Here is a 22,459-nt window from a genome sequence, read left to right as displayed (position 1 = left end):
CGTTCCAAAGCCTTGCAGAGTGACACTCCACTTGCAAAAGCAGCGAAGAGAAAACACGGCTGATTATGTTCCCACGTTAGCTTTAATGAGGGTAATCTTAAGCAGATGGCGTCTATTTCGTGTTCTGAAAACACAGACCAAGTAGTTTTCAGCCAGCCTCGGGAGCAGAGCAGGCGAGATGAAGGGCGTTGGGGCAGCAACCAGCAGAGCTGGAGGAGCCCTTGGGTGAGTCCTGGCGTTGGGGCACCCTCTGCTCCTGGGGGACACGTCCCCAGGGCGTCCCGCTGGGGTGAGAGGCGAGGTGGCCTGCGGTTTCTGCCTGAGCTTCACCAGCAGTAAATAATTTCCAGATTGACGTTGTGGAAGCGTGCTGCTTTTGTGAAGGGAGGACAAGGGGGGAGCCAAACACAACAAGAGCTTCTCGGCGCTTGGGGAAGAGAGCCAGGGTCACGTTTGGAGCTCGTAGCGTTGGCAGGCGCGGGGATGACGTGCCGGGGCACTGGGGGAGATAACCGGGCCGACTATCAGCCAGCTGCTCCCTAGGTTGTTTGGGGATGCTGATGATCTGAAACTGATGCTGGGGTGTTTCAGACGAATGCGCTCTCTTTTCAGCTTCCATATCTGCTCTTTTTGCATGTTTTTGGCATTTGTCACTGGGGTAAGGGAGAGGCCACAGCGACCCCTGGGATGTCAGTCCCACCGAGGCCAAATCGTGCAGTTACAGATCTGCTGCCATTAAAATCAGCATCGCTCAACATTGTCCCCTTTACAGAGCTGGGTGCTGACTGTGCTCCAGCAAAGCTGCATCGAGTTGTCCTCTCCCAGAGCTGTCCTTGGCCCTGGCCAGCCTTCTTGCTGGCTGGTTTCTCCATCCTCCTTTGCTGGGGAATGTTCCCAGGCCCTGCCATGAGCATTTTTCAGTGTCCTCACTGTTACACTCAGTGCTGGTTTTTACACATTTCTTTTTTTCTTACCATCCGATTTCTTATCAGTGAAATAAGGCAGCTTTATGATGGCTGCAACTTGTTTTCATCAAAGCCACCCGACAGACTCATGTGATTCTTCAATTGTTTAACTCTGTCATGGATGCTGAGGCTCCTTTCTTTGGGAGAACCAAGAGGGGAACACCGTGCCATATATTTTAAAGCATTAGGTTTTATACTAAGACCTGTAGCCTGTTTCAAAAGCACTGGTAAAAGTAACAACTGGCAGTAATTTTGCCTTTATTTGGCTTAAATTCACCATTCTGTCCAACAAAAATGAGCAAAGACCACTTGCTAAAATTATACTTGGTAGTATAGCCCCAGCTGATCCTGGGAGCCCTTGAGCTGCCCACCCCCAAATCCTTTCTGCTCATCTCGACCAGGATCTGGTGACCCCATTGTCCGTCCCCTCTCCAGCTGCTGGACCATGCCGTGGGCTGAGGACGAGGATGGCCCTGCAGTGCTCTCAGCTTATTGCTGAACACGGTAAGGAACAGCTCGCTTTAGCTGCAAGCCCGAGGGACCAGAAATGGAGCCCCCACACGCAGGTCAAGCAGCTGATGTCCGGCTCCCCCTCCAGCCACCCCAGGGACGTTGTGCCTGCAGAGGCATGGAAACAAAGCAGAAAGCTGGAAGGCAGGACAGCGTTGGTGATAACGGGCTGGAGGCACTGGGCCCGTGTCCTGAGGCCGTGTTACCTCCCTGGCAGATGGAGATTAGCAGGAGGACTTGGAGGGATTGCCAACAGCTGTCATTTATTTTTAGAAAAAGGGAGGCTAACGTTCAGCAGTGTATCTCTGGCCCTAAAGTACTTAGTAGGCTTGTTGTTAATAAAAAAAAAAAATAAAATATTCAAAGGGGGGCTAAAATTAAGACCATTCATTGCAAAACTGCTCCCTCTGCAGCCTTTTCTTCCAGGTGGTTTTTCAGTAACTGGTTAGCTCTCTGCACTGGGAGCGTGCAGCTGAGGGAAAAAAACCCATCGCCTCCTGCCAATGAACTCTGCTGCATCTGGGTCCCTGCTCTTGGCCGTGGGGCTCTGCTGGGCAGAGGAATCGTGGCTCCTCGTGCCTGAGCAGCGAGCTGTAGTGGCAAGTAGCAGGCCAGGCTTTATGCATAATTACTGCGAATTAACTAATAAGTGTAATAATGTTAATCATAGAGCTTCAGTGACGTGTCTGATCGCTCTGGTGCGTGGTTTAGCGAGCAGGATGAAATGGCTTCGGGGAGCGGGGGCTTTGGGTTGTGTCTCCCCAGCGTGGTTTAGTGTTTGGAAACATGAAGGGATTCATCCGGTGAGCTGAGGGTGAAGCTGAGGTCTTTCTCACAATTAATTACCGCTACTTCGCTGAGTTGCCTTGGGAACATCTCTTAATTTCTGCCCCGGTTTAATTGGTCTTTATAAAGAAGCGTGCTAATTATGGCCCTGGCCGCGGAGCGCTGTGAATTTGCCAGCAGAAGTTTGTTATCGCAGCTCGGGGTGCCTCCCTCTCCGAAATTACACCTCATTTGATTCAGTGTGTTTGTGTTTCTGCACTCTGTGGCTTTATAATCCCCTGTTTGTTGCTGTCCTCTCGGGCTGCAGGAGCATCCCTGCGCGCTGGGCGAAGGTGGAACAGGATATAAACGCTGCTGAAAATCAGCCAGCTTTCAGGCGCGTGGTGGTTTTCTCTTTGTTTTCTTTGGAGATAGGGCAGTGCTCCAAAGGATGCCCTAAAACTCTTTTTATCTGGTGTTTGTTGTTAGCTTCTCACTGGAACTTTGCTAATAAATAAAAGTGATTTATGTTTGATCAGGATGGAGCTGCGTGTTGAGCGTTCCCCGGGTGGCACGGACCGATGCTGATAAAAATGACCCGGGCTCTCCTGGCAAATGTTCCCAGCGCTGGGGGAGACGTGCGTGTATGTGTGCAGGGGACAAGAAACTGAAGCTGCTGGAGCAACTGTTCCCCAAAATCTCCCAGAAGCCAGCAGCTCGGTTTCATGGGGCTCTCGGCTATCCCTGCAGCTGTGGCAGCCCCTTCAGCACATCGCAGCTCAGCTGTCGGGGACAGGACAGGGCAGGGCAAAGCCCCGCGCTGCCTCTGCGTGTGTGAGGCAGAGGAGCTAAGCCGGGCTGCCCCAGTGACAAACTGCAGTTTATTTTTATTTCTAGAGGCTGGCCGGGTAGAGCTTTGCTCCATGTGGTGCTAAATTAAAGGAAGGAACTGCACCCAGGGGTGTGAGCACGTGTGCCTTCAGCTCCCCGCCAGGAGGACGACGGGTGGCAGTGGCCTTTGCTTCCCCCTCTTTCCTCTGAGGGCAGGTGAGTGCTGCTGGCAGCCAGGCTGTGCCTTCTCCTGCCCGTGCTAGGGCTGCTCCCAGCCTCTCTCTGCTCTCTGGAGCTCACGGGAGAAGGGATGAGCAGAGGATGGAGTCGTCAGGGAAGGACCCTGCCTCTCGGGCTGCCCCTGGTCTGCAGCATCCTGCTTGGATGGCACGTTTTTGGGAAGGTGAAAGCAGGCACGTTTTGTGAGCTGCTCAGCACTGAGGCAAATAGCAGGGCAAGGAAGGTGGTGTCAAATGGATGTGGGAAGAAACGGGTCCAAAATTAAGGTAGGAGAGCTAGAGACAACTACATCACATCCCTAGGCTTGGCTAAAGCTTGCTGGTAGCCAACAGAGCTCGGGGGGCTGGTAGACAGGGTGCAGGAGGGAGGATCTTGGTCTGAGCCACAAGGCCACGTCTGCCCTGCCTCTGTAGGGCAGTGGTGCACACACAGAGGTCCCCTCGCGTTGCTGCATCGAAGCAAGGGCTGTGAGGGATCCTCTTAGGGATCTGCATGCGCTGGGGGCTGGCAGCCAGAGCCTGTGGGGCTCCTGGTGCGCAGTGGCACTGGTCCTCTTCCCTGCACTCTCTTTGTCTTGGCATCTCTGTGAGACTGTGGTTAGCCAATTCAGGGAGCAAAAAAAGTCCCCAATTATTTCCTTTTTTGGAAGAAAAGCTCTTCTGTTGGTCGCTGGTAGCCTGAGGCTGTGGTCAGGGATGCTGTCCTGTGCCTGGGGTAAGATGTCATCGCTTCCAGCTACTCCTGGCCTGGGGTCACATCCTCCCACAGCTCCGATTCCTGGCAACCCTCCTTTTTTCCCCAGACAGCAGGGATTAACTCGAGCCTCTTTTCCTCACCCGGATCTTGGGGGGACAGCACACCTGGTCCTGGTGGCAGCCACGGCTGGAGGAGAAGAGGCAGCGAGGAGCGGCCAGCTGCCTCCCACGCCTGCTCAGCTGCAGCCCGAAACCTCAAGCGGGCGGCGCTCGCGGCTCTGACCCGCTGGGCTCCGTGACACACACGATGTTCAAAGCTCCTCCGTGCATAGGAAGCAGCTTAACCACGGTGCTGCTCCCTGCTTCAGCAAATCTGACCAGCGTCTGCCTTGTGGAGCGCAAACGTCACGCACGCAAGTGCAGCAACATCTGGTTTAGGGCGAAAAAGGGTGAGGAAATGGGTGTTGTGCTTAGGATGAAGTCTGCATCCTGAAGGCACTCCTCCGCAGCCAGGTTTTGTTTGGAGAGATCGAATGTAACCTGCTGGATCGAGGCTCAGCTTGCGTGTGGAGAACTGGAGGAAAGGTTGTGTTTGCAATAGCCCTGGTCAGAAGCATTTTGGAGACGTTTTTCCTGTCTCTGAACAACCCTTTTAGCAGGTTCTGCTCCAAGATTCACTACCCCTTTTTTTTATTCTCATGTGCAGCCCAGTCGGGATATCCTGATTGACTTCGGGTTAGGCTCCGCAGTGATTTACACCATTAGGATGAATTGACCCACTGCCCGCCTCGCATGGGGCCGGCTGAGCAAGAAAACAGCTCCTGACTGCAGACAGCTGTGCGGGGTTGGCTTTCCAGCACTGATGGGCAGCTGCCTCTCGAGGAATTTGGTGCCATGTGCGGAGCTGTCCTGCTTTTCTGCTCCCGTAGGCCAGTGCACAGGAGCGCACAGATACGGCTTCTGCAGATCCCTCTGTGCTGTTATCAGCAGCTTCCAAACCGGCGAGCTTTCTCCAGATTTTTGGCCGTCTCCGGTGTCTGTGGAAAGCAGAATTTGTGATTTTGTAAGTTGTACAACATTGGAGAGGCTGCCGTGCTATGCAAATGTTTAACATCATTTCCATATGGCCTAGAAACTTTAAGTTTTAAAGCTGAAATGGGAAGCAAGTCATCTTCCTTCTTGTGCCTCCAGGACAAGAAAGTTTTGGGTGCTTGTGCATCTCTTATTAGAAACCATTTGATACCACTTTAAAGGATGCTAAACACGTACACTGATTACATATTTATCATTCAGATACAAGCCTTGCACTGCCCTGCAGGCCTCTTTTCAAGGCAGCCTTAGCTTGAAAACACAATACAGGAAGCCCTATCAATGCGGCCTATCAGGATAACCAAATATTATGCATGGAGCAAAATATTTCCCTTTCATTATGAAAATAAGTGTTCTCTGCAGTGCGAAGCTTCAAGCCTGTTGTTCAAAAGATGTGATCAAGACATCAAAGAGAGGAAAATTAAGATAGCGCGAACTGAACCAGCTGCCTCTCCTTTGGTAATTAAGAGCCAATCTCATGCATTTGCCTGCTGAAATTGCAAACTTTCTTCTTTCCCCTGAGAGCGATGTTCTGAAGCAGGAGTCATTTTAACACTTTTAAGAGGAGCGGCTTAATTTTACAGTCATAATAAGATTTCAAGAAGCAGCGGTGAGCCTGAGCACCGTGCTGTAACACGGCTCATTAGTCCCAAGAACACTTTAAAGGATCAGTGCAATTTTCTCCCCTGGTTTGGATTGGAAGAGGTGACAAGCTGATGGGTGTGCTCAGTTTGGGAGCCACTTCTTTAGGAATTGGCATCTTCTCCGTTGCTACTGCTACGAGCTGCAGAGCTGAGGTCCAGAAATGAGACAGGAAAGTAAATGCAAACCCCATGGGGGCAGTGATCCTGCATCTCCCAGACTTGGGAGTCCCCTTCTTGACACGCGTTTGGGGTCACCTGAAGTGGTTCTCTGGACTGTTGGATATCAGGCTTCATGAATGCCGAATGTAGAAAAGTCATTTTGGGGGATATGTCGGTGTTTTTCTATTCCTTGCCAGGTGCTTTCAGCTTAGCAAATGGAAGGTGTCGTTGCAGGTTGATGTGTGTGGTCACAAATGAGGCAGTACTTGCAGGTTTAGATTTGATCCCTACCCATTTTCCTTGACTGGACATGGAACAGGGGTGACTCTGGGTTTCTGGAGTCATGCGTTAGAAAAGTGTTGGGATTCTGTAGATATGAAGTATGTCTGGGGTCAGACTGAATCTCCCCATTGTATGGTGCTGCCAAATCCCCTGGTCAAACCTGTGCTCTTCCTGCTGATAGCAGCTGAAGTTTCAGGTGAGGCAATTACCCCACTAAAACTTCTTTTTCTTTCTTTTTTTTTAATTGTTGCATCAGACAATCCGTAGCTGGAAGTAGTAGAGAAACGATTGCATGTGCTGTTTTTGGCAGCTCGTTAATTTATTCCTGGAAAAGTTCCTCTTTGTGTTTTCTTCCCCAAAGTTGCTTTCTGTTTTCGTGCAGACGCATGGTAGAGCTCCCTCTCTCAGACACGTTGCATCATATAACACAAGTGTCTGATGTGCTGCAGGGCTGGTGGCTTGAAAGATGTCAGGAAGGAGAGCAGAAAACACCGTGAGCTGTTTAAAATTCTGACTGAGGGAAGAAGATGGATGAAAAGAAAAATTCAACGGGAGATGAAGCTGCTCAGGGGAGCTAAGGTTTTGCTCCTTTAATCAAAATTACAGCTCGCCAGAGCTGTAATTGCCAAATGATGCAAACCCATTAACTGTCATTGCGGATTACATATAATCAAGTCTATTACCTTAAAGAATAACTTTATTTCCTTGGGAAAATCAGGTAAAAAAAGGGTTTTCTTTTGAAGCACGCCCTCTGGAATAAAATCCTGCGTCTTGTGCAGAAACTGAAAAAGGCACCACTGAAAAACCCTGAATGCAACAAATAACTCATTTTATTTAGTTGAAAAAAATATTTGGGAAGGAAATCATCCTGAGTTTTGATCAACCCTGACATACAAAAGAAGAAATTATCTTGATGTGTAACATAAAAGGGAGCTCAACCAAAGGCCAAAATAACCAAGCAAAGGGAACATCCAGTGTTTAAAACAAACAGCCCGAGCTTGAAGCTTCCCTCTGATCTCTGCCATTAAAATTCCCTCTTGGAGACTGTTGGGCAGGGAAGCCTCCCGTCCCCGTGGATAAAAGAGAAGGTCGGCTTAAAGGGAAATCTGCAGCGGGCACCCTGCTCGGTGCCCACGTACTGTGGCTCGAGACAGCTCGAGGCTCTCTGCTGGCACTTGGAGCTGGTTTATGGGTTGTGCACAAAGCCCTTCCCACCCCAAGGGGCTGAAGGGGGAATCTGGCCCACGGCTTTCAGGCGTGACTGCTGCCCGTGGAAAAAAAGCAAATGTGTTTTAAAGGGCCTGCGATCAGAGGATCCTGTTCAGACGTGGTATCACGCTACTCACCTCGGCCTGGTTACTAATCCCAGCACTGCGTTTGACCCTCGAGCTTTTTGTTTTTATCATCTGCTTTGATACGGTCGTAAAAATAGTGACTGGCTGGCGGAGCTCCAGGGCTTTGCTTTATATTCTAGCAACTGTGAAACGAATGTGTTTAAAGCGCTTTTATACTTCAGGATATTGTCCTTTTTTTTTTTTTTTTTTTTTTCCCTCAGGACTATTTTAGAGCTCCCATTTGCTGTTCTGGGGACATCCCTGCTGTCCTCTGCTCATCGCGCAGAGCAGCTTCTGCCCGGGTTTGTCTTTGCCCTGGCCATCAAACCCGGCATATGGAAACACGGTTTTTGTGGAACTGCTGTGTTCGAGTGGCTTAGGGAGAGGAGAGATCAAGCAGGAGGCAGATTGAGACCTGGAAGCCCTCCTCCCGTGGTAAATTGAATCCTGTGCTGCTTGCCCCGTCAGACGTGACTGGCGTTTGAACTTTCTGAAGCATCCGATACCGGGATATCGCATCCCCGCCGGGCCGGGCCCGCATGTGTCTGAGGAGCAAATCCCTGTGCGTGCCTGAGCTGCCGTCTGCCCATGCCAGGCGAGTCAACGGGCTTTTTATATCCCCGAGGATTTGCCTGTGCCACGGAGAGGCTCTGGTGGGTGAAATTTTGCTGCTTGGAGGGGCGGCTTCTGCGGAGTGGCGCGTCGCTCGCTCTTCTGCTGCGTTTTAGCAGCAGGCACTCCGTGTCCGTCTGCGTTGGCTTCATTTCAGTATTACTGGCAAGTTGCTGGTTTAGCTATAAACTTCTCCTTGATCCTTGCTTCACAAACCTGTTCATCCTTCGCTTTTATGAACAGCTTTTCTAGGTCAAGGTAGGGTGTAGGACAGTGGAGCTGGATGTTATCAGCCTTGGCCATGCCCCGAGGCAGGCAGCTCTGCAACACGCTGCTGGTTACCTCCTGCTCGTCCTGCAGCCCAGCCTCAGCACGAGGAGCCCAGCTGGGACCTCAGTCCTGGTCCCTCCCAGGGCAGGGACCAAACCCTGCTGGATTCTGCCTGGGGTGGCTAATTTGTTCCAAGCACTGCTAATAATTAGACGAATAAAATGATTAGTTAGAGAAGGAATTCGGTTTATTGGGAGCATGTTCCAGAGAGGTTTTATAGCTCTGAACTAATATTTGCCAATCAAATAAGGACTGTGGGGTGAAGAGGAGCACAGTAGCCAGTTTGGCAGTTAGCTGGGAGAGCCCTGCCTGCGGCCCATGGCTCAAATTAAACCTGATCGAAAATGCCCTTTTTAAAAAAAGGATTGGAGTTGAAGTCTAGGTGGTGTTTGGGTTGATCTGAGTCCTGCCTGGTTTTGTGGTGGGGAGTTTGGTGAGGTGGTTGGACTCGTGATAGACAGCCAAGCCCGTTTCCACAGTTCCTTTTGGGGGGAAGATGGTTTCTTGTCAGTTGTCAAAATCACACGAACACAAAACTGGGGGGAGAATCTCAGCTCATGCCAGCCTAAAAACAAGGAAGGGTGCACACGTTCCTTTCTACATTACTGGGTGTGTTGCCCCATAGCACACAACAAGGAGGGGAGAATAAGAACTGCATTCTTGGTACCACGCAGCTGAAGTCAGGATTTGCTTCACCAGAACAGTCTTGAAATTGTCCTTCAGCAGGGGTCACAAAGGTATGTGCAAGAGCATTGACGTGGAGGAAGCTCTCCTTGAGCTGGGTGTAGGAGCAGATCTCCAGGCTCTTTCCATAGATCTCCATCTCTGTTCCTGGAGAATTTTTGTATGTGAGGTGGGAGAGATGCTTTTACCTTCCTGAAGGAGCTCGTAGGTGCGTGGTAGTCAGCCACTGTTGGCTGCTGCTTTTGGAGCAGCAGCAGTGGGAGCAGCATTTCTTTCCTTCTCCAGTTCCAGGCTGGTCGCAGTAATTGAGTTTCTGCATAAAAGAAGGGAGAAGAGAAGGGGATGGGAATCCAGCTGGTTGGAAAAACGTTTGGAGCCACACATGGGCTGACTGCATCCCTTCCCACTCCCTGCTTGAGAAACAGAGATCCTTGGAAAATGTTGCCTCTGGTTTCCATGGGATGAGGGAAAACCCAAGCCTTGCATGCCAGATGCCCTTTCAAGGGGAAAAAAATAAAGTGACACGGCTGGGATATTATTGGGATTGTGTTTTAATGTCACACCTCGATGGAGTCTGGGGTTATTAACTGGGGGATTGCCTCTCAATATTGTGGCCAGATGCAGCAGTTGGCTGGGCTCCCTGCCTTCAGAGCTCACTTCTAAATCATGCTTGGATAATTCACCCTGCCAGGCAGATTTGCAGTTCAGCGGTGTGCTGGAGGCAGCTTGGGGTTCAGAAGGGCTCCCGTGTCCATGAGAAAACCTCTAAGAGGCCTGGCGGGTGTGGCATTTTCCCTTTTTCTCTATTTTTCTTAGTGCAATTTCTCCCCGTGGTAGCGATTTGCCGACTTGGGGAGCCGGTGGCTCACTGTCTTGCTGCTGCAAGTTAAAATGTGGTGCAGCTGAGAGGCTGAAGCCACGTGGCAGCCTCTTAAGGACTCCTGGCTGCTTTTGCCATCGTGGAGGGGCTGCCTCGCTGGAAATGTGGCATCCGCAGCGAAGGAGGGGCTGGAAATATGTGGAGGCTGCTGCAGCTGTGGCAAGGAGTGAGCCAACCTGGAGAAGATTCAGCCAGCTCCAGCTGAAATGGGGAGTGGGGTGTATGGGATGAGTGAGGTGAGGGTACCAGGGGGGTTTTGTGCTGGAATTGGGGCGAAGACTGGGGGGTACCTGCTCGTCTCCGCGAGGCTGGAGGAGCACCAATGTGCTCGGTCAGGCCGGAGGCCAAGCACACAGCCCTGTTTTGGGGAAAGTCCAAAACGTTGGTGGAAGGATGACAGCCACCAAGAATTAGGATTTTCAGCAGAGCCCACAAATCAACAGTTAGATGAGTTCAGGGGCTGTAACGCTTCTTTGGATGAAGTGACAAAGAGGAAGACCTGGGTGGCCAGGGGCTGCAACTCAGCAGTGAAGTGTGAGCTTCGATTCCATTGAAATCTCTGGCACTTGGGCCCTTTCTGGAAAAGTGGCCTGCCCTTGGCAGTCCGAGCCTCCAGAGGGATCGCTGTTGTGATCTCCCCAGACTGCCCAGTCTCTGCCCTGTGCTTTCCAAGAACTCCCCGTCTTGAGGAGACGACGTTTATCTGCGGGACCACAGCAAAGCTCTCATCACCTCAGTGTTTGGAGAAGGGAGAGCTGCTGAGATCTTCTTGTGACCACAAGGAAATTGAAACGCCAGAAGGTTTTTCTGAAGACTTGCCTTGTCCTTACAAGGTGCTTACCTTCAGCAGCAATTTGGCTGCTTAACAGGGAGGAGAGGCTATGGGAGCCCAATGGTGTCTCGCTGGCTCCCAACCCTGCGGATTTGCCATCGGGAAGAGCTCCTGCCTTCGTTGGTCTGAATTTGTCTTCCCTCAAGGCTGTGCCAGAGGGGGGTTGGTGTGTCCTATGGGACACTTCCTCGGTGTTCCTGATGCACCCGTCTGATAGTACCCGGCCTTATGTCCATCTCAGTGTTGTTCTGAGTGGCTTATATTTAAGAAGTATTCCCCTAATGGTGTTGAAGCCTTCAGAAAAGGCGCCCTGGGCCAAGCCCCGCTAGTTTTACTCACGTTTCACAGGGCTGAGGAGGGTGAGATCTGAGCCTCTTTGGACCTCTCTCTACTCAAAAGATGTTCGCAGGGGAATTACAACGGTGAAAAAAAAAAAAATCCTAGCTCTGCCCTGAGCCCTTTTGCAACCTGTAGTCCCATCAATGTGCTGGCAAAGCAACTGCAAGTTTGGGAGCCGCTCTGAAGCTGGCAGCCCAGCCAAACTAAAGTGGAAACATCTCTTTTTAAAAAGAAATAAAAATAAAAATACTCTGCCTCCTTCCCAGCCTCCAGGAGCACAGGTTACAGCCTGCCCAAGGCCACGAAAGGCAGGCGCTGGCTTTGGTCCGTGCTGTGCCTGAGCAGGCCGCGGGCGCTGGCTCGGGCCTGGCCGGCTGTCAGGGCGCTGGTTCTTGTTATTATCTTTGCATATCTGCTTCGTGGTAAATTACAGCGGTGCCTCCAGCTCCTTCCTGTGTTAGCACTTCATAAATCGGAGTTTAAAATCGCTCTGGGGACCCAGGTTAAAAACTCTGAATCCTCCAAATGCGGATTGGAGCCGAATCCTCTCTTTGCAAAGGCCTCTGCCCCTGGGAAGCGTTACACCCGCAGCGGCTGGGCCCCCTGGCCGAGACCAGTCTGAGAACCCAAATTTGGGATGCATACGTGGTTTTTTCCCCCAAAAATCCTGCCTAGCAAGTTCCTGCCGTCTCCAGATGCTGTGTGTGTCGAGTGCAGCTGTATCGGGTCGTGAAAGCCTGCTGGTACAGACAGAAATGTTGCTAGGCTTTGGGTGGTCACTTAAGCAGATTTAATAGTTTCTCTCCGAGGAACATTAATAATTCCCTTTAAGTGGCTGGGAGTGGGAGAATACTCATGTTTGGGGAGTGAAAGGAAGAGGTTTATTTATTGTTCCAAGGCACTGTAAACCCTGAATTCGACAGAAATGTAAACGTGTGCAGTCAGTTTGCTGATTCGCATTTTATTGCCGGTTTCAGGAGAACATGTAATGCAGGCATGGCTCTAAAAGGCTTATTCTGAAGGTGACACATGCTGACTTGCAGCCGCACGCTCTCCTTCCAAAAATGAGTAACTCCCAGGGTATGTGCAGCTTGTGGCCGGGTTGTGATAGGTAAACAAGAAGGAATTTGTGTGGTTGCTGTCACCATCACCCCTGACAGAGAGCAAGTTACCAACCGGCAGCATGCCCCAGAGCACGAGGGAAGCTGAACGAGGGGCAAATCCCAGTCCAGGGGCAGACAAATCTGCTGAATCCTTCATCAAGAGACACAGAGGTAAACAGTGTGAGTGTCCTCCCAGTAAAATGTATTTTCCTGCCATCTCTGCAGGTTTCCAAGGGGAGCCTGGAAGCCTTCACGCATCCTTTGCATCCCCAACCCAGCTGTGCAAAGCTCCTGTACCCGCAGACCCCACAGCCTGGGCTGGTGAATCAGCACCACCTGGAGACCTGTGGGGAGGGCTGGGGGCGTCTGCTCTGCGTGTGTGTGGCCCAGCTGCAAACTGCAGGAGCGGGATGTGCTGGGGCTGTCTGCGATAGCCCTGCCCGGCTGGGGAGGGAGAGTCAGAAGGCAGGAAGCCAAGCGTGGGAAAAGGAGGGGAAACGAGGATGGGTGGGAGAAGAGGAGGGGGAAAGGAAAGGGCAGAGACAATGGTGCGGCTTAGCAAAGCGGCAGAAGGGCTGAGGGTGTGAGGATTTGGCAGCGTCCTCCCGACAACCCTCAAGTTCCACAGGAAGAAGGTAATTTTGTGGTTAATTTGGTGCCGTGCCCCCACTGGTGGGAATCTGCCCTGCACAGGACTCTTGCATCAGTTTTCCTGGCTTGGCCAGAAGTATGGGGGGAAATAAGGATGGCTCTCCACCTTTGCCTTTTCTGTAGTGTTTCACAGTGAAATTGAGGTGCTGGTTGCAAAACTAGGACATAAAACCATCTTTCACAGTTCTCTCTGCAAGAAACTTGGATTTCACCTAAGCTTGAAATCAAGGGGCGCTGCAATGAAAGAAATTCTTCCCAGTGACTTCCGCACTTTCTGCACTTGTGGAGTTTTATTCCCTTCTAGATTTAGCTGCACATTGTCAGTAGTGCCCTCCAGAGAAGGGGTGCATCCAGTGCTGCACATGTATGGTGTGCAGACAGTGTAATAATAAAAGACATGCATGCATTGCACGCTTGTTGAATGGTGTTTACAATTTGAGGGTAAGTCCATTTTTCAGGCACTCCTTTAGCATTTTGCAAACCAAATGCAAATTCTCTTCTGTCGGTGCGTGGTGCTGACTGCTCAGTGATGCTCTGCGGGTTGGTCCAGGTGATTTGACCTCAAGTTTTATCCTCCAGTCACGCATGAAAACCGTAGTTGTGCAAACTATGGAAATGAGACGAGCTTTTCAGAGTTGTTTGTTCATGGATAGTAGGTCACACTTCAAGTACTGCGCCCCTCAGCTCTGGCTTTTTGAGTCTGAGGGTCTCGTGGTTTACATGAACTTGTTTCCCTCTACCCAAAACGAGAGGGGAAAAAAAAAATCCCAGTATTCTATGGCAAAATCCTGGGAGAATTTCCATTATTTGGACTAAGAATGTCCCAGAGCTTTGTCATTGTTCTGGAAGGGCCTGGAGCAGTTTTGCTCCCTTTCCCAGGCCCTTGCTTTGCTTTTCCAGCGCTGCATCTGGGGGTCATATGCAAGGTTACGAATCAAAGCCGGAAGATTTGCATGCTAACATAAACTACATGCAAGCCCTGGTGCAGCGCAGGAATCCCTGCCGCGAGGAGCCCAAAGGAAGGTTGGCTTTTAGGAAAACCTCTTTCCAATTACAAGGCTGCCTGCGGGGAGTTTTTGGGATTGGGGTAATTCAGGTTGTGTACTTGCACTGTGCTGGTACGTGAAGCAGGGCCGGCAATATCGTGGCGTGCTCTGCTGGGCAGCTGCAAGCTGCGGATGCTCTGGCACTGCTCCAGAGCTGGGGAAAAGCTGCTGGGACGAGGCAAATGGGCTCTTGTTCTCAGAGCAGAAGGAAGGGTGTCCGGAGAGGTTTTCCATGGGGATAAATAACTGTGCAAAGATGTGTTAGATCTGGGAAATGGTGATTTCTCTATATGTGTCTCCTTGGTCTTGACGCATTTCCCTCCATAGCAAGCAGGTTCTTGATAGTTCTCATGTGCCCAAACTATTCCTGTGTCCCTCGCCCCAGGAAACTCGGCAACGATCGTTTTGGCTCCAAAGGGCTGGTTGGTCTTTTTGTGTTTTCACAACAAGTTTAACCAGAAACCATTTTCCAAAACCAATTTAATGAGATGAATGGAAAATCTTTCAGTTAAATTTCCTTCAAGGACTTAAATCCAAGTGTGAAAGGGTCCCTTTTGTCCGATTGTTGCTTTTCCCAAATCCTTCCTTTTTTAAAAAGGAGTTCCTCTTCTTTTACCAGAAAACTCTCATATTTTGGGCTCCTCATGAAGCAGTGATCGCCTGCTGGGAAGAAAGACACAAGCACTGAGCTAAAGTAGCTAATAATTCTACTGGGATCCAGATCTGAGATGCAACAAGCTGAAAACTTTTTACCTTCAGATGCAGTTGGACATATTTTTGTTTGCTTGCCTTAGAAGAGCCTCTTTCAGACCCAGGTGGGGTATTTGAGAAGGCCATGAGGGAGCCAGGTTTCACAGAGAGCCTGCGTGCTCCTATTTCCATTTTATGGTTGTCACTCCTCTATTCTAGTGCTCTGTAGGTTTTGTGTTTTCGGATGGTCTATCAACTTTTGAATGTCAGAAGCTCAGCTCTGCACTTATTCTGCTTCACAAATAGCTCCACCACACACGGGAAGTAAACGGAGGTGGACAGAAATGGATCGGAGGCAGAAATGAGTCTGCACAGATGCTCTGTCTTCCTCATCCAAGTGTCTGGGTCTACCGGGTGGGTGTTCTCCTCTTCCCTTGGCTGCCGTGTCCTTGCAGGGAAGCTGCTGTTCTGCTTCCCGAAGCTGGGAGGCGATACCCAGGGAAGCAATGGGTCTTACCACTCCTATTTCTTCTTCTCCTTCCACAAGCTTCAGCTACTGGATGAGTTAGAGAGAAGACAGGATGCTGCTGTAACACACCTGAGGACAAAGCTAAATGGAGCAATCGGACGAGCCCAGCAAGAGGCTCAGAAGTGGCTCGTAAGGGAGCTGCAGAGCTCCAGTTCCAGTTGTGCAGCTCCTGGTCAGGTTCTTGTCACTGGCTGTGGGCACCAGTTCCACATTTTACCTTCTTACGCCTCTCATGGCTGTGGAAATGACCAAGTAAAGAAATACGATGGAGGGTTTCACTCCTTTGGCTCTGATTGTGTGGGCTTGTTGAGCATCTGGTTAGCAGGAAGGTGCTGTGGAGGCCTGGGGAAGTCGCTGCTGAAGAATCCAAATTGGCAAAAGCCAAAAACAAAACAAAAAAAACTCCTTGAAATGTAAAGATGGGACTAAAGAGAAGTTTGAACCATGGACTTTGAAACCTCATCCATTCAGGAGAAAAATACGGCAGCTATTAAGCATTGTATTGCTCTGCCTGTGTGCACCCACTGAGCTGGGCTCCTCATTCAGACACAGCCCTGTTGCTCTCCTGCTTCCTACACGTGAAGCTAGGGAAAAAAATAAAGCCACAACAACAACAAACTCCAGCCAGGTGTCCCCGTACTGAAATGAGCTCCTCTTCCTGCCTTCCCAGGGATGTCTGCTGGCTGGCTCGAGGCAGTTGTTTGCTGTTCTCATTAGTGTTTAGGTAGAAGTGTTTGGGAAAGAAAACAGGATTTCATCCTGGTTCAGTCTGCCAGGAGGAAGGTCTGTGCCCATGCATGTGAACGCAGCAGTGGTGGGCTTTTCTGGACCAGAAGGGAGCCAGCTTGGTTCTCGCTGTGTGGCTGGGTTCAGAGCTAGCGGTGAGTTTATTTTCCTTGCACACAGAACAGTTTTGATGTGTTATGGCTAGAAAGGCAAGCGGCAGTAATCCTGTTGTGTTGCCTTTCACAGCTGAAACAAGACCCTGAGGAGAAGATAAATGAAGGAAAGTGCTCCTATCCCCCCCCCCCTTTTTTTTTCTTTCTCTCCATATGTTTAATTAGACTCTAAATTAGCTTGCAAATTGTGATTCAAACTGCAATTGCTGCATCCTGGATAAATTTCCTGCGTGGTGGCTGCCTGCAGACGAGACCTGGTGATCTCCAGGGCTGTCTAATCCCTTCCTTCCAGCACCCCGTGGCTCTGCTTTGCTTCCCAAACCTAGGTACGTGCAACACTCGTCCGCTAGACCCGTGGGTCGATTTTTGGCTTGTTCTCAGTTACACTTCCCCCGCCGCTCATGGAAACCCGAGCCCTGCAGAGGGATGGCTGTGAAACCACATCTGCTTCGGGAGGCAGCCAGACACCCTGCACCTGCACGGCGCCCTGCCACCGGCACAGCCAGCCCGCCACAGGCCTTCCCCTTCGGTGCTGCCTGCGTTTTGTGCTTCTGCTGAGCCTCCTGCCTCTGTTTCTCAGCTCACTCTTCATGTTCCTGGGGTGAGAACAGCTCTGGACTGGGGTTTTTGCTCTGAGTAGCCTCGCTCCTTCAGCTTTGTGGGTACAGAAAGCTCGCTCGGAGCTGAAGCAGACCAGGGAGCATTCCTGTGCTGTGCTCCACCAGCCAAGCTGGGAAATTTCCAGCTCGCAGGCAGCACCAACATCTGAATAGGGGGGAAAAGGAGCATCTCTTGGTCGTGACTCACTGCAAGACAAACATCCAACGCTTTAATACAAGGCTTTTGAAGGTGCTGATGTTCTCCAGGATAAAAGGCGCTCTCCTGGTGATATCTGCATACAAATTGCACCGTATTGTTGTGTTTCTTTGCATTCATAAAAGCCAGTGTTTACTGTAATTGCTTATTAAAGATTATCAGTGCCCTCTGTTATGGGTATAGGCACGTTTCTAGTCTCTGCTCTGGAATCTTTGCCACTAGCTTAGGTATTTGTAGAGATTTTTATCTTGGCCTCATCATAAAGCTGGTTTCAGGCATTTATCTTCCACTCCAGAGCAGCTGTAGAAAACAAAACATTGTCCTCTAAAGAGCCAATTGAAGCATCAGTCACATGAGAGCAACCTGAGCTCTGTACCTCTGGGGTTTGTGCCAGCTGGGGCTGGATATTTTCCATTGAAAACGAGACATCCAGGGAGAAAGTCGTGCCCAATGACAGCTGAATTAATGTGTGTTGTAGTAGGAAGTCCTCTCTTCTCATTGCCTTGTGTAGGCAGTAAAGGGAGAGCTCTAACTTCAGCTGGCAACAGATTTTCTGCTCTGTGGTGGATCGAATGGAAGTTTCCCAGTGCTAGAATTAAACAATAATTAGCAGCTGATAAAATCCCCTTGATATCCTGCACCGCCTTCCATGCAGCGGGAATATTAAGAGCTGCTCATCAAGCACAGCTCCTGATTAATATTCTCCGCTCTGTACGGGCCTGCTGCTTGTTTCCTCGAGGAAGGATTTCTTTTAAAGCACACGGACTGACAAAAGACTTGGATGTGTGAAATGAAAATGAGGATTTCTTTGTAGCCGGGGTGTCCAGTGACCGTGTAGCGAGCTGTTTGCCACTCGTACTTCAATTATTTATTGTTAAGGACTTTTTTAAAGGATTTGGGGGGCAAAACATTTACATATTGGCTGTGTTTTGACCCCTTGGAGGTCATAAATGTGTGAAACTTCCTTGGAAGAGCTTGCTCTTGGCTCTCCCATGGGTAGGAGCAAAAGGGGAAGGTCTCTGCTTCGTCACAGGTGCCTCCCATCAGGGAGATCTCGCCTCCGGGCCCTTCTGCAGCTCTCTGCCCTGTGGCTGGGATACGTGCCAAGACAGTGGCTCGGGTGGCTGCGTTTTGGGGAGCCACCAAATGCCACAGAAAGCCCTCTCTCGGCTCTGCAGGCAGCAGCAAGGCTGATGCATGTAGCTGAGATTTCCTCTGCCTCCTCATCCCGTGCATTAGCCTGACCTGGGGCTCCCCCAGGACTGCTTTGCTCCTGCTCCCCAGGGATAGCATTAATCGCTTTCACAGCGACCCCTTTTAAGATCTGAGCAAAAAAATATGATGAGGTAAGCTGATGTAATGTTTGCTGCTCCTGAAAAGGTTACGGGCCCGGGTAAGGCAGCAGAAGCGAACAACCATCAAACTCTGATCTCCGAAGGAGGGAAATCTGATCTCGAAGGGCTTTCGAAACCCTTGGACCTTGCTTTTAAAATCTGGCATTTTACTGATCTTTTCTGAGGTCAAGCAGCTCTTATTGCCCATTATTTCAAATGGCTTTCCAGAAGCAGTGTGATTTATGCAAATAAGAATGAAAATCGATCGCCGTTTCAGGTTTTTGCACCTGCGTCCTGCTGTGGATTTTGATCCCGTGCGTTTTTAGCTTAACAGAGCTCCGGGTTACGATTAAAGGCTCTCCTTGCTGCTGCTCCGATCTGCCCATGAAAGAGGAGTCAATGCATCTGTACACCACCCAGTTCCTCTTTTGCTGAGTGTGAAGATACCTAAGGCTTACAGCGCTGCTGAGGGTGTTTCTTTTTTTTTTTTTTTTTTGGGTTCCTGAAGAGCAGCATGGGGAAGCTCGAAGTGCTGCCAAACTCAAAAAGCTTGGATGGCTGTGGCGTATCTTCCTTGCAAAGTTCTGGAGAAAAAGATGTGTAATTAAAAATTATAAGCATTGTTTAGATGTGCAACGTGTTCCTCCTATCCCTGTCTCATCCCCTTTGTGAGAACCCGGGGCCAGGATTACAGTATCTGAAGTTGCTTTTGGATCCCGGTCAGCTCCCATCTGTCAGGATCTGTTTTTAATCGAATGGGTTTTCCATCTGAGAGTAGCTGTTGGATAGCGAACGAGCAGAAATATTTGTGTTGTGAATTAGCCCAGAGTGAAGCTACAAACTTTTTTTTTCTTTTTTTTTTTTTTTTTTCTTTTTCTCACAACAAACACATGGAAAAAAATATCCTTCAGTGCAGTGCGGCTGGGCTGAAAATTGGCAACAGTGGCTTCCGTCCCAGGGCCTGACCCCTGCGGGGGTAAGATCTGTAAAGGGGGCCTGAAATGCTCATGTCACTCGATCTCACTGCTCCTCATGAACCCGCGTGGTTGTCACCCATGGTTTTTTTTGGTTTTGTAGGAGAAATGTGAAGCAGAGCAGGTGAATAGCTTGGATTTCTGAGAGCTCTCTTGGGAGCAGCAGGTGGGTTGGGTAAGGCAATTCAGTCAAACTCAGGCTCCTTACCATCAGTGCTCTATAAAAGGCCCCAGATCTCCTTCCCTGCGTGTCCAGCTCTCGGATATGATGGAAGTGGGCTGGGGGGACAGGAAGCACGTGGCCTTGGGACTGAACGTGGTCGTAACAAGCAGAGAGGGAAGAGAGGCTGCAGGACCTCCGTGCTCCCAGGGCATCAGATGCCACCTCGCTCTTACCAGGAAAGAAGGGGGGAAAAATCCCCTAGTGGTCCTTGGAAAAGTGTTTTTCAACCTGGTCTTTAACATCCCTCCAGGGCTTATCTTTAAAAGCAATAACCCAGCATCTGCACCTTGGCAGATGGGCTGGTGTCCTGGCAAATAGGGTGATGCTTGTCTGTCCCCTGTCCCTGCAGGCAAAGGGCAGAGCTCCTGCTGCAGGCAGGGGCTGAGGGAGGAGGGATGCTTGCCTGTTTCCTCTGCCAGATCCTTATCGCGCTCCATATGCGAAACCTGGAAAGTGCTTTAAAGACCCAGGAGCTGCCCTAACTGTGATTTCCATTAGGTTGGAGTCGTGTGGTCACCTTTAGTGACCTGTGTTAGCTCAAGTCTGGTTGTGTCTCGGGTATTTGTCAACAAGGCAGCAGGACCAGCATTCAGCTTGAAAGCTGGTAGGTCTGAGACCAGAACTTGGCTTCTTTTTGTTTTGTTTTGTTTTGTTTTTCCTCTTTTTAAAAATATTTTGGAGGCACTAGGGTCAAAAGGAAATATCTGTATGCAGTATGTGTGTGTATGTGCATGCACTTGTGAATCATTTTTCTTCGTGTCTTCTGGCAAAACAGCGTTTCTGTAAGGTGATTGTTCAGGACGTGTAACAGGGCTGGGCAAGGGAAACCTTGGGCTTGTTCTGGGCTCGTGTTGTTTCCACAAATGTTAGGAAACCGTCTCGCCCTCACTGACCTGCTTCACATCACCTTTGAATCAGCCTGCTGGCTACCAGAGGTGCTGGGCTGAGCTGTACATGTATGGGTGTGCATCACTGGCTGTGTTTTACAGAGCTGCAATCCCGCAGCCCCCAGAGCTGGGTTCCTGTTGAATATCCTTGTGGAACGAGAGCCTTGTGTTGCCTGTGTTTCAGAGCCCGTGTTGACCTGTGCTTTCTTTTCCCTGACCAGGTCTATATAATCAACGTGACATGGTCCGACCTGACTTCCCAGATCATCTACCGCAGATACAGCAAGTTCTTTGATCTGCAGGTAAGGCTGGCTTTCCTTACACAAAGCGTTATTGATGCTCCTACTCCCAGTCATATCTCCAGCTGGGACGATCTACGTTTAAATAAGGCTTTGTGCTTGTTTGGTCTGTTACATGTCATGATCCTGAAACTTTTCAGGCTCTGTCCTTGTAGGGTATAAGAGAAGTGGGTGGTATGCTCACAATGAGTAACTTGCCCTGCGAAGACGTTTAGGGCTGACATTTTCATGAATGGTTCCTATTGAAGAGGGAATCTAATTTTAAATACTTGAGATGCACTTAGACAGGGAGCTACATCTTGGGCCCCCAGAAACTACTTGCCTAAATTGCCGAAAAGAGCAGAGCTTTTGCATGCTCCCACAGCAGTTTAGTAGTGGGGATGGCAGTGGAAACCTTCTGTCCCTCCTCCTAACCACCTCTCCAGCCAGCCAGCCTCCTGGTTCCTGCTGATTTGTTTTAAATACCCAGTGTGGCTCTGTTGCTTTATCCCATGCCAGTCTATTTAGGTTTCATTGAAAGCTTTCTTGCTGGATTGATGCTGGGTGAAGCCTGAAGCCAGGAAACTAGAAAGTCTAAATTACAAAGTTTCAGTGTGGGCAGCAGTTGCTTCATTTCTAGTGCTGCTGCCAAGCACCTGTACAACTTGGGAGAGCTTTTTGGCTGCTGTCCTGTTTAGCCATAGTCCAGATCCATTGTGTCTGTACCTTTCCAGGCAGAAGCACTGTAATTGCCTGGGGTTGTAAAACCTCTGCTTGGGAACAAGCGAAAGCAAAAACTGAGGTTTACCAGACTCCTAAACTTTGGGGAAAATGCTGATTTGGGGCTGCAGCTTGTGCTTGGAACTGGGCTGTGTTCAGAATATCAAATGAGCCCTCACAGCCGGCCTGAAGGACACGCACAGCCGGCTGGGCTGTGGCCTGGGAGATAACAGGCAGCCAATTTGCTGGGATGACTTCGAAAAGAAATGGTTCCTCCCTTGAGTGCCTGGTTGGAGATACCTGGAAGAATGAGAGTTTCATCATTGCTTCCCCTTTACTCTCTGCTTGTTGTACTTGGACGTCTGAAGTCTCCAGCCACTTCTGAAAGCCGTACCGGTTACGTTCTTCTGGCTTTGGCAGGGGAAGACCGGACAATTTTTATAGCCAGTCTTGATGTCCACATTTGCTGTGTGACTGGAAGACAACAAAGGGATGTTCTTAAGCCCCTCTCCGCTTCTTTCTAGCCTGAATCACCAGGCCTGTCAGTCCCACTGCTATGAATGATGTGTGCAATGGCTTCTCCCTCTCTGATGTGCTTCCTAAAGATGCTCCGCTCTGTAATCACAAACATTTGTCGTCCGCGTGGCTTGTGCCCCGAACTGTTTCTTTCTCTCTTCTTTTTCTTTTCGCCCCCAGTTCTGTTTTCATGCGTATGTTCTTCTGGGTCTCCTGGCCTTTCCTGGTAGGTTTGAAAAGTTCCCATCAAGCGGGGAGTTATCAATGGGGTTAGTGTGTTGGACAGGAAATGATGTCTCAATCAGGGAGTGAGCCCTGAAAGGTCCCATTGATAAGTGCAAGGGGGCCTAGCGCCAGTGGAAAACTCCCGCTTGCACAACGCTTCTCCCCCCACGAGAAAATACGACAAGAAAGTAACAAAATTCCCTCCCTTAACCCTTTTTTCTCTCCCAGGGATCCCTGTCGGGGCCACCACCGCCTGAGCAGCGCCAGCCCTCTGCAGCAGCCCCTTTAGCTCGTGCTGTGAGGCACTGCGAGTTCCCGAGGCCCTCACCTGGGGTTTCCAGATCTTGCAGTGTCTCTGGAGGAGCTGGGCAGCCCCT

General features: G+C 50.1%; 1 protein-coding gene across 5 annotated transcripts in view; it reads left to right on the top strand.

The window, feature by feature from the left end:
* Window positions 1-22,459, top strand: part of SH3PXD2A (SH3 and PX domains 2A) — a 231,564-nt gene that overhangs the window by 13,776 nt on the left and 195,329 nt on the right. For all 5 annotated transcript variants that reach the window (XM_084525924.1, XM_084525923.1, XM_084525919.1 and 2 more), the window contains exon 2: window positions 20,565-20,645. In XM_084525924.1, the coding sequence (XP_084382050.1) occupies window positions 20,565-20,645 (81 nt within the window). The remainder of the gene's footprint in view (window positions 1-20,564; window positions 20,646-22,459) is intronic.

The sequence above is a fragment of the Aythya ferina genome, assembly GCF_964211825.1.
Source record: "Aythya ferina genome assembly, chromosome: 7".
In the NCBI taxonomy this organism is placed as follows: domain Eukaryota; kingdom Metazoa; phylum Chordata; class Aves; order Anseriformes; family Anatidae; genus Aythya; species Aythya ferina.
The sequence above is the reverse complement of the archived record's forward strand: the minus strand, read 5'-3'. Positions and strand labels throughout refer to the sequence as shown.